The following is a 15,786-nucleotide window of genomic DNA, read 5'->3' on the forward strand; positions in this document are numbered from 1 at the left end:
GTACAGTTACATATTGTTACGGATCCGGTGCGACTTCCACTTTCTTGAAATGAAGACACAGTTCTTGAGAACACACAGGAAATTTATTTACACTATGTACAGGAAAGATCGTTAACAACTGCTAAATTAATCATCAGCAATTAAGCAAATACTAGCTGCGTCGCCCGGCTTTGCACGGTCCACCTCGAAAATAAAAGTTATGTCAAGTGACGCGAGTTCAACACTCAGGCTTGAACCAAAAAAAAAAAAGTCAGTGAAATTTTGCGGCAGATTGCGGAACCCCCCCCCCCAAAAAAAGTAAACATTTTAAATCCCCTGATTACACGAAAAGCCTCAAAACAAAAACAAGAATTTTACCTGTTCATATTCGAGAAAAAAAAATGGCAACAGATCTTTTATCTCAATGATTTTCTTCACGCTATACATTTTAATAAAAGCGTTGTTGCAGAAAGTTGAGATGAAGCACTGAATAATAATTTGAATGGAGGAAAGCCTTCGAAAAATATGGATTTTATTTTGAAATCTAAGAGTCATAATTAATAATTTTTAATTGATATCTCCGCTAATTATTATCGGAGGATTATGTTAAATAGCCAAACATGAAGACGGGAGGATTACGAATCCATCGATACCTGGTTCGATGGTCAGTTCACTGTCGTTCGGGAGAAGAAGCTTGGACATAGATAGATAGATACTCAGATTTTATATGTATAAGAAGATCAATCAACACTGTAAACTCAACGGTTACACACGTATTTACATACAAATACGCAAAACAAAACAGCGAAATGCCTCGCAATAAACAGAGCTAATACACAGAGCAAAATAAATGCTCTCAGCCCAATGGCTCAGTCGAGACTGACTTTTTATCATGCGGTACGGCTATTTATAGACATCGAAAGAGAACTCTCAAATTTTCCACAAGATTCCCAAAAAACGTAGACCATTATTTTATTTCTTTCCATTCACAAATTTTATCATTCAGAAATGAGGGGACTTCGGCCGAATGTACGGGGGCTGTATATTCATTACAAGTAACTATTTACAGGTTACGTTACTACAATAATTTTAGATGAAAGATAATTTAATAAACGCCAAATTTAGCTAGATTACGACAAATTAATCACAAAAATAATTACTAATTACAAAAATTGTAACAATATAACACTTGAAAAATTACACACCTTGCATCTTCATATCTTCCTGTGACCAGCAGAAGTCCTTTCAATGAAATGAAGGTATCTCTACCCCAGTTGCGCATGTAGCCAGTCGAGAAATGAGGCAAGCCTGTAGTTAAAAGAATGTTTAAGATGAAAAAAAAATTGGTTTAAAAAATTTACAACTGAAGAAAAATCACAGCCGTACTTTCTAGATGCAGCCATTTTGTTTCAATAATTAAAAATATATTCTTTCAAAAAGGGTACAAGGAAATAATGCGATGTCTACACCAAAAAATGTTTTTAACCCTCTATTGCCCAAATTATTTCTTGTAGAAAATATACTTATATGTACAGAATGTTAAAGAATAATGTATTAAACATATAAGGTGGATTTTTGCTTTAAAATTTTTTCATATTTTAAAAATAGGTTAAAGAGTCTGACTGAAATTGTAACTTGAGCCAGTAGCGACAATCTAAACGAATAGCAGTCATATGGCATCACTCAAGTCACACTAGTCAATAAATAAATAACCCTATAGGAAAATATAATGATAAAATTTGATATGACCTCAAAGACACGGCAAACTAAGAGAGGGTTAAGTTTCAAAATATTTGTAACAAGTATTAAAAAGACTTAACACAGTGGTGCCCACCCCCTCTAAGGGCAAGGGCACAGCATCCTCCTCAATACCACAGAGACCCCCGAAAACACCCCCCTAAAAGTTTCTATGCCGCAGTCTGCACCATGACCCCCCCCCCAGGTGGGCACCCCTGCTTAAGGAAAAAGCATGCTAAATACAGTAAACATCGTTGGTATTTATTAGTTTCCATTTGGTAATGATTGACGATAATGGTAAGTGCTCAATAAATGCATATACAGGTAGCTCTTGTATAGCATGGTTAATTCGTTCTGCGTAGTATCGAAACCGTGTTATATGAAATTTTTTTATAAATAGGTTTTCTACTAAATTTTTAACCTACTTAATCATGTACATATCATAAATCAATGTCAATGTGTACTGTGTTGTATCGAAACCGTGTTCCATATTATATTGAAACCGTGTTATACGAGACCTTGAAATAACGTAAATCAAGGAATGTGTAACGTGTTATATCGAAACCAAGTCATAAGGAGCAAATTTTATAACAGCTGAAATTTCGGCTCAATAGAACACATAAACAAAAACTGGCAACCAGAACATACACAGACCCACCGATTTAAAAATAAGAGTTGTTAAAAACGATAAAACTTAATTCTTTTACATATCTCAAACTGTTATACACAACAAGAAAAAACTTTATCCGCTTTTCTTTCTGTATTAAGAACAAAAAGCATTCTATAAGAAAAAAAAAATCTGAGCTTTTCTGTAGCAATAAAGTTCGTCTGAGCAACAAAAACAAAGTTCAAAATAAATAGAATTATTCAATTTATTTTATTTCATATTTTGTTTCGACTACATTTTTCATTTATCGTTTGCCAAATTCAGCTTATGCTTAAAATCCTAATGTTATTTTCTTACAATGCATTGGAAACAAAATAATATTCACCTTTTTGCTTTTAGAACACTGATGAGAAAAATCAAGTACTTATGTATTTAAAAGTTGAAAATTAGTGTCATACGGTGAAACCAAACTTTTGAGCTCAAGACAGACAATTTTTCGTAAAAGTTTCATAAAAACAAGGTAAAAACTTATTACAGTTGTTACTATACATTTTTTAACAGTGTATTGAACAAAATTAAATCCCTTTTTTAAAAATTCATTTTACATCAAAACCGTGTAGTTATTGATTTAAGTTTCGTACTCATATCGAAACCGTGTTGTAGAAGTACCGTGTTATACGAGGGACACCAGTATACAGTACTGAAATATACGTTTTCAAAATACCTGCAGATATCGTAACGCAGTTCTGGAGAACCTTTCCATTAGCATCTTTTGTTTCACTGGGCACTGGTGGTTGCAAGTTAGGGGAAAGGAGGGGCAACGGAGCACTTCGTACAATTCCGCATAAAATGACAGAACCCATGGCCAGCGCTTTTACAAAGGTAGAGCCTTCAGAAATAAAGCTAAAACATATTTCAGTGAGAAAATAAAGACATACAAAATATATTTACATTCATGATAAGAAATTCCACTGAGTAATAAAAGTTCATACTAATAAGATATTTCATACAGGCATTTTGAAGGCTAAAAACTACATAAGTAACCAGGGTTCGCCGATATATATCATGATATACTTCCGATATTTATTTTGAAAACATCATATTTTCGATTTTTTCTCCAACTATGGTATTTTTAATATCAAAATTATATCAATCATAGTAACATTGTTCATTTATTATTAAAAATAGTTAAAAATGTATGTAATATATTTTTATGATGTATTAATGCATCATTGATATAACAAAGTAATCTAATATTTTTTATAATATATTTTTATAAAATTTTGAGGAAGGTAACAATTTTAATAGTTCATATTAAAAGGGCTGCCTAATTGAATATTAAACGTTAGTCGAAAAAAAGGAAATGTCTAATGACTGTGTCTAATTCATATTATTTATTTCTGAATCATATAACTGTAAAAGTAGTTAACAGAAGAAAAATGAGTAAAACAGCTAATGATAAATTAACTCTATTAAAATTGATAAAAATGTAAAACAAAATATTAGTTATAAATAATGAAAGAAACCGTAATTTTAAATCTACATTTTGTAATTATAATATAAGAAAACAAATAGTGATTTTAGGACTTGATATTTTGAAGACTAGTTTGTGCTAACTGAAAATATTGGATAGATACCAAAATATAGGATATTTTCGAAAATATCATGATATTTTCGAACCCTGTAAGTAACTGTATAACTAGATAAAATTTAAAACAGTCTGCAATCTCAAATTATTTTGAAAAAAGGTTTCTGCAGAAAAAGCTATGCATTTTTTCCAAATCCTCTACTGCTGCTAACAGCATTGACTGTAAATTTACATGTGAGTGCAGTGCTGTAATGTGACCAGCATGGTTTTTCAATTATAATTACTTCATTTTGAGTGCTATTAATTCATGGTACCACAAAATTGGTGCAAAAAGTTTTAATAATACAAAAATTTGAAAAAAAAAAAAGAAAGAAACACAACTGTCTACAAGCTCGAAAAGTTTTCCGAGAGCCGTGTTCTAGTGTTCCTCTGTATTATCTAGGTCTGTGCACATAAATAATTTCAATGAAATGTACCAATTAATGAAAAAATCAGTCGATACTTCAAAAGATAAAACAATTCTTAACAAGTCCATAGCACCAAATACCATAAAAAATTTATTCTAACTTTGTCATCGGAACACTGAGTAAAAAAATACTAATAAAAAATAACACCTAATTCTATAAAATAACTGGCTCATGTGAAGTATTTGCATGGTATATGGTTAGAAATACTGGACTCCGTAACTTACAAGCTGATTGAGACGATGATTTAAAAATGCATACTATGAGTGCTTAATAGGCAACTATTGAAATATGAGTGAGGCAGTTAAATGAAGAGAAATCACAGATAAAAGTTACTATGAATGATTGTACAAGGTTGTGCAAAAAGTAACGTCATGATTTGAATTGGCTGCCATTTTATTCTAAACTAGTGGTACCCGCACGGCTTTGCCCGTAGTAGAAAAATTAAAAGGTCTTTTGGTTTGCCTGTATATTTACAAATAATGTATGGTGAATTTTCTCGCCAATTGGCTTGTACCCATGTTACGGTTCCACGTTATGATCATTTCGTATCTCGCCATTTGGCTTGTACCCATGTTACGGTTCCACGTTATGATAATTTCGTAATTTACTCGTCCATCTTATGATAGTTTTTTTCTTAAAATTGGAATAGAAAAAGAACCACATCGAATTTTCGAAACATCGCTTCGAGGTGCACGCCCCCATGCTACATACTAACTTTGTGCCAAATTTCATGAAAATCGGCCGAACGGTTTAGGCGCTATGCGCGTCACAGACATCCTACAGACATCCAGACATCTAGACATCCTCCGGACAGAGAGACTTTCAGCTTTATTATTAGTAAAGACTAGTGGTACCCGCACGGCTTTGCCCGTAGTAGAAAATTAAAAGGTCTTTTGGTTTGCCTGTATATTTACAAATAATGTATGGTGAATTTCTTGCCAATTTTCTTGCCCATGTTACGGTTCCATGCTATGATAACTTGGTCATTTACTTGTTCATCTTATGATAATTTTGCTCGGGAAAATGTTCTTAAAATTGGAATAGAAAAAGAACAAAATCGAATTTTCGAAAAATTTCACTTTGAGGTGCACACTTCCATGCTACAAACTAACTTTGTGCCGAATTTCATGAATATTGGCCGAACGCTCTAGGCGCTATGCATGTCACAGACATCCAGACATCCTGACAGAGAGACTTTCAGCTTTATTATTAGTAAAGATGGGGGAAAAAAGAGCTCTGTTTTCATCAAAACTTTATTTGAAAGTGTAAAATTGGTGACATTACTTGGAAAAAATCATATTATTCAAATGGCTGCCTCCCAAGTTCATGCATAATTGCGCTCGTTTCTTGGCATTTTTAATTGTTGCTCGCAAAACATCTGGATCCAAATTGGCAATTTCTTCTTCAATGTCAGCTTTCAAGACATGGTTAGTTGTGGTAAACCCTTTAATTGTTCGAGTACATGGAAAAATATTTGTTGAAATTCATGCTGTGTTAAAACAGTACTTAAAATTTGTCAAAAAAGCAGTAACAATAAATCCATTCTTGAGGCGTGTATCGCTCCATGGCTTGTTCACAACTAATTCAGTATCTATCCACATTATAAATATCAAAGCACAGTGACATTTGGTGCCATTTGCAACAAAGGAGGTCAGTGGAGGTAGTGAGAAGCAAAGGGATGTAAGTGGCAGAATTAAAAATTTTGAGATAACCAGTACACATGGTAGGTGAACCTCTCCTCTGTCTTGGGGCAAGAGATGGTACTAGTAGCCCTGGTAGTTGCTGTGATGGTGCACATCCTCTCAACGCTACAGCACCCCCCCCCCTCCGCCAAATAAAATAAATCCTCAACCCCCCCTTTTATTTCAAGTAGAAGTATTATTTCATGCAAATCTAAAATGAATTAAATCAGGACTGTCCACCCCATAAGAACAGTAGCTCACCCCCCAAAACAAAATTATATACTAAAATATTATCCTTCCCCTTCCCACCCCCTCTGATGGTGCACATTCAATGGCCAGAAAAATTACGCTGAACTGTTTTTTGCTTTCAAATGATTTCTCCTAAGCTTGCAACAAAAAGTCTTCGTTATCAAAATGTTTTTTGGAATCTAGATTCTCAGCAAAATCGTTATTGTTGCAGTTATGTCTAGCACAGTTTGTGCATATAGTTGCACACTACAGTCCACTTTCAGACTTTTCAAACACTCACTATATCCACTGAGCCCCTCAGAGCAAGCATAAGATTTGAGGCGCAGAAAGTCTTCTAGAGCTTGGCTGTTGTAATAAGACGCAGATTATATTTCTGTGGTGCTTTCTTTGCACCCATCAAAAATGGCACTAGCTTTCCCATACTTACAAGTGACCTATACACTGCATTGCTGGAATATTTCCTTGAAGCTTACAGAACCAAAAATATGATCAAGCAGGTTTCTTCCTTCTATTACATATGAGGCAGTGAGAAGCGAAGGGATGTCAGCGGCAAAATTAAAAATTTGGAGATAACCAGTACAAATGGTTGGTGAACCTCTCCTCTATCTTGGGGCAAGAGATAGTACTAGTAGACCTAGTAGTTGCTTCTATACAGCATGATTTAGAAAAAAATTCAATGAAAGCCTACCTAGAATGTTATCTTTTAACGCATTTTACTGAAAACTTAAAATAGTCCACTTGCATTCCTTTGCTTCTCACTGCCTCAATTAAAATTATGACATTACTTTTGCAGCACCCTGTATTACTCGGAAACTCTCGGAAGCCCTCTCTATCACAGGAAAATAGTATCGGCTATTCTTCACACATTTTCATTTCAATGCAATAAACATTGCGATTTATTTATTATATATGTTCTGATAAAATGCAAGTACTTTTCAAAAAAATTACTTTAATGTCGTAAATCTTGAGCATTTGGTTAAAAAAAAAAGGTGCTTGGCTCCAGGTTTTTAAGGGTAAAAAATGATTGCAGGCAGTTTGAACATTTTGCAGCAGATATTTTTACCAAACACTAAATGTTTAACACCTTTAACGTAAGACTGCAGTAGAGTCCAGATAATCCCAGTGGATCAGGATTGACATCAGCTTGGATTACTAAAAAGTTAGATTATGGGTATTACATAATAAAATTAAAGAGAAAATATCAGTGTTATACACAACAAATAACAGATTTTTTTAAAAAAATACCAAGCACTTTTCACAATGCACTCAAAAAGACAAAATAACTTTTCTGGGTCAGAAAGGACAATTTAAGAATTCTTGTAGTTTTTTGAAAATTCCAAGAAAATGACACCACAAACGAAGAAAAGTGAGGCTCAAGTCATGAAGAGAATTTATTATCATTATTTAGTTTCCAATCATAAATTTGAGTGTTGAAACATGCATATTTTTTCTTATTGGGAAAGTTTGGTTTGAAATGACTAGAACCACACTTTTCTTTGTTTGTGGTATCATTTTCTTGAAAGTTTCAAAAACTACAGGAATTCTTAAATTGTCCTTTCTGACCCAGAAAAGTTATTTTGTCCTTTTGAGTGCATTATGGAAAGTTCTTGGTATTTTTTAAAAAAAAATCCATTATTTTATTCTTTTTAGTGCAAATGTATTTCAGAAATAGAATAATTTTACCCTCATGAAACTTCACCTTATCCTTTCATAATAAATGCTCCCCACTAAAAGGGAGAAAATCTACATACGTGTCCAAAACTTTAAGCAGTTGGCACTAAAATTTAATCTTTGTTCCTCTCTAGGATTTATGCTTGCTAATTTCATGCTTGCTTCAGCGAAGCCATGATTCAAAATTTTCATTATGATTGCTTTTAACATAACTGTTACAAGGTAACAAAATTTGTAACAATGGGTTTTGGAACAGGAAAAAAAGCACTAGAGAAAAGAAAAAAAAAACGTTTACATAGTCTCACATTAACAGGAGCTCAGATTAGCAAGACTCTTATCTCATTGGAGCAAACATTAAATAAATTACAATATTCTTCATTTTAATTCAGTGAAAACACTATGTGGACAAAATAAAAGATAATAGACGTACTCTGACATCTTTCTCCACACAGCATTCAGCAGACTACTGTAAGCTCCGGTGATAATGGCATCAAAATAACAAGGAATCAAGTATCGAGGAATCTTTTTTAAACTCTCAAATGCTACTTGAAACCAAAGGCCCAACTAAAAAGAAATTGAAATTGCTTGGTGGATTTGAGTTACACAAAAGATGGAATCTCATGTATAAAATTAAATCATAAAATGATGGAGAGCAATACTGAAAATATTTTTTAAATATGACAAGAGAATTTCACAATAATTGAATTATTTTTTTCTTCTAACTATTGCTACAAAATTTACATAGCCATTATTTCAATTATCTAATACAATGAAAATTTTCTTTAAAAATATAATATGTTTACAAAGAAAGATATTATAATTAAAAGTAAAAGCAAAATGTTTTAAACATCAAACCACAAAAATGCTACTTAAAATATTTAAAAAAAAAGGGGGGGGGGCATCATAAGCATATTTAATTAAAATAAACTTATATAGGTGCTAATATTTTGCAACATTTTTTTTTCTTTTATTTTTTAAATTGCTTTGGCACTTCCTTATACATCACTAGCTACTATGCATCAAGGATACAAGAAATTGAAATTATAAAAAGCTAAAAGCAATAGTAATTACATTGACTTGAAAGTAAAACCTTCAATTTGTAAGAAAACAAATATATTTCTTTCATGAAATTTACACGATACTTTGGTTTTGTTCATGAATGTAAAAAAATAAACCACCTTTGAAAATAAGTTTTTAAAGAAAAATAATCGATCAATAAGCTGTTAAAAATATATAATGAAAATTAATATTTACTACATGAGTACAACATCTCTAGAGTTTCCATCCAAAACTAGTAATCCTCACTACCTTTATCTAAAATGTAATGAATTTTACGAGTGTGAATTTATACCATTTTTAACAATTCACAAAGTCTCCCCTCCTCTCCTACTGGGGAAAAAAATACACACACTAAGAGTATGCAAGAGAAGGGGAATAGAAGAAAAAAAAAGACAAAAAGATCTGTTAAAATGTCACAATGAATTTTATTTAAACATCTAAAAATTAGATCTAAATTATTAATCATTAACAACTAAGAACTATTCTGTTACATGCTATTCACTATATTTATACATTCTGATAACTACAGTCGAGCCTCCATATATCAAACTTCCACATATCGAAATTTTCTATATATCGAAGTCAAAGCAAATTTCCATGTCCATTACATAGAAAAATTGTTTCTATATATTGAAAAAACAACTATATACCCAATTTTTTTTCGAGACATTCGTAGATTTTTTTTCCCACTTTAGACTGTTTGTCTCATAAAAAATGAAGGTTAGGGGAGAAAATTATGTTCACTAAATGTTGCTATGAAACTCAAAAGGAATCTGATGTTGAATGGTGTGTAGGAAGGTCATTGTTCCATTCTGGAGTTCTTAAATTCACTCAAGTTTATTTCAAATCTTAGTTGCAACCAGTAATACAGCAAAACCATTTTCAAGTTATCCCTATTGTCTGTTGATTATAGTTCCTAGTCGTTTTAGCTTCAGTGAAAATCATTCAAGCTTAAACAGATTGATTTTTTTACTTTTCTCTCTATTATTGTCAAAACGAAATTCCCCTAATGTTTGGTAAATGTCGTCTTTCCGCAAGCAGTGTTCTTGCTATTATGCAAAATTGGAAAGCTGCAAGAAAAATTCTGAAACTTACATAAACTTTCACTCAAAAACATGAAACGGCATTATAGTTGGCGAAAATTACCTTTAATTTTAATGTTTTAGGAGATTTTTATGATAAACTAAGATTGTTTCTATACATCGAATTTCCCCCCCCGCAATTTGCTACTTCGATACATGGAGGTCCAACTGTATTTTTCTTCCAAATTTTAATGAAATCTCCAGTCAAAGAGATAATTCTAAAGAACATTTCAAAAGTACATACATCTTTCGTAGAAGGATTGTCTACTAATCGGCCACATATGTAATCTGACAACCAATCTCCGTCCCTCAGATTTTGGCACAGGGGATGTCCCAAATCATCATTTACATGTATATTCATCAATTCACTCATTACACCTGAAGCAAAGAAAAATATTTGTATGAAAGTGTTGTTTGAAAAATAAGAAATAAATGTCGAAACATTTTTTAATGATACACAGCAAAATTTTGATCATCCAAAATTATTTTGACTGGAACCTTGTTTAACCAATGTCAGTTTCTTTGATGGGGGTGGGCATCACTTCAAGGTTATTAAAGGCAATCATTTCTCATGCAAATACCCAGTTATCATCTGTGCATTTCTATTTAATCTAACCACCTGTAAACTTTGGGAAGGCTATAATTATTTCAAGTTTATGATGATGTCAAAGTTAAAATGCTCTTGAATTTGAAAGTGACCAGATCTAAAAGTAAATTGTTTTACTTTGTAATTATTTTTTAACTATGTACCTATGTTTGAAATTAAAGGGGGAAAAAAAGTAAACTGCATGAAATACACCACCAGCTCAGTCATTCCAGCCGAGGACTACAGTTTCATGCTTATTAGCATTCATCAACCCGGCATAGGAAGTGACTGAGCTGGAGATGGAAAACCTTCCACCTTCAATTTTCCGGTTGAACCGAACTATTGCTTTGGTCACTCGTCTGGTCAGTGCTAATTCGTATATTAGCTACCAGTTTGCTTGTCACTCTTGGCTTCCTTAAGAGGTTTTCCACCTCCAGCTCAGTCACTCCTATGCCGGGCTGATGAGTGCTAATAAGCACGAAAGTGCAGTCCTCGGCTGGAATTGACTGAGCTGGAGGTGTATTTCATGTATTTCTGCCTTAGCCCTGGCTATAGGGCGGTAATCTTAATATATAAAAATCTTCTGTGCGGACGTTTGTCACAATAAGGCTTTTAAAAGGTTGGACCGATTTTGATCAAATTTTTTGTGCGAAATTAAGCTGTGGCAAGCATGGTTTCGAAGCGCGATGGATCGAATCGGAAACGTTTTTGTTAATTAATTAAACTTTGGATGGTTATATTTCCCAAATGATTAATATTTATTTCAACCTATTGTTGAGCGTGAACTGAAATAAATATTTAACCCATTGCCAAAGGACAACAAGAAAGCCAGCTCTGCTTTTTGTAATGAAATTTCCAACGATTTTAAGTCCCGTGATATATTTTAAAGTAAAATACTGGAAGAAATCGGATTTCTTTCACTAGGTTCACGCAAAACTTCCGTCGTCGTCGTTGAACCATGTGACCGGATCGGTGCTTTAAGTTTTCCTAACCCAAATGATCAGAAACAGCTGAACCTAGCAACATTTGTTTCTCTGCTCAAATCTTTCGTCATTCAAACCCATCTGAGTTTTATTGGCACCAATGGCAAGCATACTTTAAGAATTATCAGTACATTATTAAAGGAAAAGATGGTGGAATTTAAAGACAAAACAAATTTTATTTTAGTCCAGATAAATTACAACAGAGGGTAGCTTTGAAAAGATCAGTGCAGTGGAAGATTTTTATCTTTGGTGGAAAGAGCAATTTAGGCAATGTATGAAGATCATTCAAGTACGCAAGGAAAAATAGTAAGTGAGACAAATGCTCAGCGAGAGAGCGGGTTTTAAAAGTTTTCGTTTAAAAGATAGGACTGCTAATCGGTCGGAATTGGCTTCGCTCACTGATCGGCTTGATTACAGTAACGTGGTGGCTTGGCGACTTTGACCATAAACAATAGAGTTGCGTGATCATTTGTTTACATTTTAAAGTTACTGTTATTGTAATTTATTTTATTTTTTGTTTATTTGGCGAAATATTTTAAATTGCAAATAATTGTTTTTGGTTTCTAAAGAGTGCTTAGTCATTTTAGTTAAATAATGTGTTTATTTTACATAGGGAAGGGGAGGGGGAGTGATTTCGCTTATTCAGGGAACTATTTATAACTTTATCATTTTTCTAAACGATAGCATTTCGATTGTTTTATTCTTTTTCATGTGGGGGATGTTGCAGCGGGATTTCCCGTTTGTTCTACATGGGTAGTTATTTTTTTACACATAATATCTGAGGACGGTTTTTATCCTCTGAGTATGGCTGAAGGAACAAACCATATGAAGATCTTTCAAGTACGCGAGAATAAATAGTTAATAAAGCAATTGCTCTTTGGGCATTAGATAAATCAAATTGTAATAAGTATACGCATTCTGACACCAAGCAGCTTAAATCATTTTTTCAACAAAACGGTTCAAACACTTGATTTTCCTTTGAAATGTTTCAACTTTTCAATTTACAAAGTTTGAACAGAACAATGTCTGTCGGGTCCTCTAGTTTACTGTAAAAAGTAAACTGCATTATTAATGGCACAAACATTAAAGTCTAGCATATTGTGTTCTATTAAATTGATATTTTATGTCTGCCTTGGGTGATTTATCAAGCAAATGTATTTTCTTCTTATAGTAACCTGACTATAAACATAACATTTAGAAGTTCCCTTGCAAATGAGCACGTGTTTTAAAGTTTTTGCTGTCTCCAAACTAGCAATTTTTGAACACCTTTTATACCTGGAATTTTTGATTTATTTGAAGGTGGTCCAATTTACGCCATTTCAATTAACCAAGCTTCTGCTGTTCAAAATAAAAAATTAAAAAATTCTTTAAGCAAACTACCTTGTAAGCCACAATAGACTAGATCTCCATATCCGGGGATAGAATAGGTACCACGCCCTTTCATGTCATCTCTTTCTTCAGCATCACACTTGTATAGAATTCTATTCAAGTCGCTCAAGGTCAAGTGTGAGAGGATGGATTCGAAGTCTTGTGTGCCTCTTTTGAGTGGAGTACCACTGTAGGATCGCATCCTGTACCCAAACTGAGAAACACATGTCCTGATCTTCAGTATTGATGAACGTGACTCACTGTCGAGAGATATTCTAAAAAAATACGAATGAAACAGTTCTTTTATGAAACTAGCAAATCTTAAACAGAACATACAATTGAGGCAGTGAGAAGCAAAGGGATGTAAGCAGCAAAATTGAAAATTTGGAGATAACCAGTACAAATGGTAGGTGAACCTCTCTTCTATCTTGGGACAAGAGATGGTACTAGTAGCCCTGGTAGGTGCTGCTGCACAGCATGATTTGGAAAAAAAATTCAATGAAAGCCTACCTAGTATGTTATTTTTAAACACATTTTACTCAAAACTTGAAATAGTCCACTTGCATCCCTTTGCTTTTCAATGCCCCTTAAAATTATGACATTACTTTTACACCACCCTGTATTACTTGGAAACTCTCGAAAGCCCTCTCTATCACAGGAAAATAGTATAGGCTATTCTTCACACATTTTCATTTCAGTGCAATAAATATTATGATTTATTTACTATAAATGTTTTGAGGAAATGCAAGTACTTTTCAAAAAAATTACTTTAGTGTGGTAAATATTGAGCATTTGGTCAAAAAAAGGTGCTTGGCTCGAGTTTTTCACGTGTAAAAAATGATTGCAGGCAGTTTGAATATTTTGCAGCAGATATTTTTACCAAACACTAAGTGTTTAACAGCACTAATGTAAGACTACAGTCGAGACCAGGTAATCCAAGTGGATCAGGATTGACATTAGCTTGGATTACTAAAAAGTTGGATTATGAGGATTACATAATAAAATTAAAGTCCACTTGCATCCCTTTGCATCTCACTGCCTCAGCTGTGAATGGCCCAAAGTTGTAGATAAAAAATCTAAATATAGTAGAACCTCTCAATAAGGTACACTAAGAGTACCAGACATCTTGTTCCTTAAATAGAGGTGTACCTTTTTCGAAGGTAGATGAATTGATGCATACCATGTACTTAATTCAGTATAACTTTATAATAAATATAAATTAATAGCATTTAAGATAAAAATATTGAAAGTGTTTCATACATGCTGAATAAAATTCAAAATTATTCAAACTGAAAATAAATAAATAAAATTTTAAACAACATTTTGTAGTGTCAAAGTTTTGTAACCGATTTTCATTTATTGAAATTTTTTATAAATGCATTGCATGAATTTCTTTGATGTAATATTACTTGCAATGCAAAAAACAGTGTGAACACATTTCAAGTTTTCTATAGAAAGCTTGTCATGGGACTAAGCCATGACTATATGCCAGGGAAAAATCCATATAAAGAAATTTATGAGAGGGGTTACACGCAATTTGTAACAGAGTTTTCAGGGGGAGATATTGGACCACCCTCCTGGCAGCCCCACCATAGCACTAAATGATTTCCATCTTTTTGGACTTTGCTTCCACGACGGTTTTGATGGCTTGGTGTGCGCTGGAACAATCTTATATAATTAAAATATGAGCGTATGTATCTATGTATGTAACGATGCAGTCAGTTACTTCTATGTCCGAGTTTCTTCTCCCGAACGACAGTGAACTGACCATCAAACCATGTACTGATGGACTCATAATCTTCCTGTCTTAATGTTTGGCTATTTAACATAATCCTCCAATAATAATTAGCGGAGACATCAATTAAAAACTATTCATTATGACACTTAGATTTTGATATTAAATCCATATTTTTCGAAGGCTTTCCTATATTCAAATTATTCAGTTCTTCACCTCAACTTTCTGCAACAATGCTTTTATTAAAATTTATAGCGTGAAGAAAATCATTGAGACGAAAAATCCGCTGCCATTTTTGTTTCTTGAATATGAACAAGTAAAATTCTTGCTTTTGTTTCAAAGGCTTTTTCTTTAATTAGAAAATTTAAAGGGCTTCCTTTTTGGTTATTTTTCCGCAATCTGCCGCAAAATTTCACTGACTTTTTTTCTTCAAGCCTGAGTGCTGAACATGCGTCACCTGACGTAACTTTTATTTTCGAGGTAGACCGTGCAACGCAGCTAGTTGTCTCAATAAATATGGTGCCTATGTACAGAAATAAGAAGCCCAGTGGCTGAGTGGTAGTGCTTTGCACTCCCACACAGCAGGTCCGGGTTCTATTTCCGGGTCGACTCAGCTGATCATCTCTTCAGTGGGTCGATTTAATGAGAACCAAGCGTGCTTGGGAACTAAACCCTGGGGGCTCGCCGTTCCGCTGACCACCTAAACGGAACATCTGCCTAGCACTTCAGAGCACTTGGTCAGGAAGACTGAGATGGCCCCCATTGTCTGTCCTGCCACTGGGTTTGGTTTGGCTTTTTATGTACAGAAATGATCTGTACCTTTGCATCCCTGCATTGCATATATTTTAGTAATTTCTGAACAAATTTTTAAGCTCCAAGGTCTTGTTACCTCATTTTTTGAAAGCCCCCTCATACAAAAAATAACAAAAATAAAATAAAAAGTTGCTTAAGTTTATATTTTAAATTTTCTTTTTTTTGTAATGAGAAATATGG

The 15,786-nt window shown here is 33.4% G+C and overlaps 1 protein-coding gene across 1 annotated transcript in view; it reads right to left on the reverse strand.

The window, feature by feature from the left end:
* Positions 1-15,786, reverse strand: part of LOC129234249 (glycogen debranching enzyme-like) — a 66,466-nt gene that overhangs the window by 18,133 nt on the left and 32,547 nt on the right. The window contains exons 16-20 of the mRNA XM_054868229.1: positions 13,071-13,333; positions 10,366-10,499; positions 8,411-8,544; positions 3,048-3,226; positions 1,185-1,287 (exon numbers count right to left, since the gene is read on the reverse strand). Of these exons, the coding sequence (XP_054724204.1) occupies positions 1,185-1,287; positions 3,048-3,226; positions 8,411-8,544; positions 10,366-10,499; positions 13,071-13,333 (813 nt within the window). The remainder of the gene's footprint in view (positions 1-1,184; positions 1,288-3,047; positions 3,227-8,410; positions 8,545-10,365; positions 10,500-13,070; positions 13,334-15,786) is intronic.

Source organism: Uloborus diversus, chromosome 1 (genome assembly GCF_026930045.1).
Source record: "Uloborus diversus isolate 005 chromosome 1, Udiv.v.3.1, whole genome shotgun sequence".
Taxonomy (NCBI): domain Eukaryota; kingdom Metazoa; phylum Arthropoda; class Arachnida; order Araneae; family Uloboridae; genus Uloborus; species Uloborus diversus.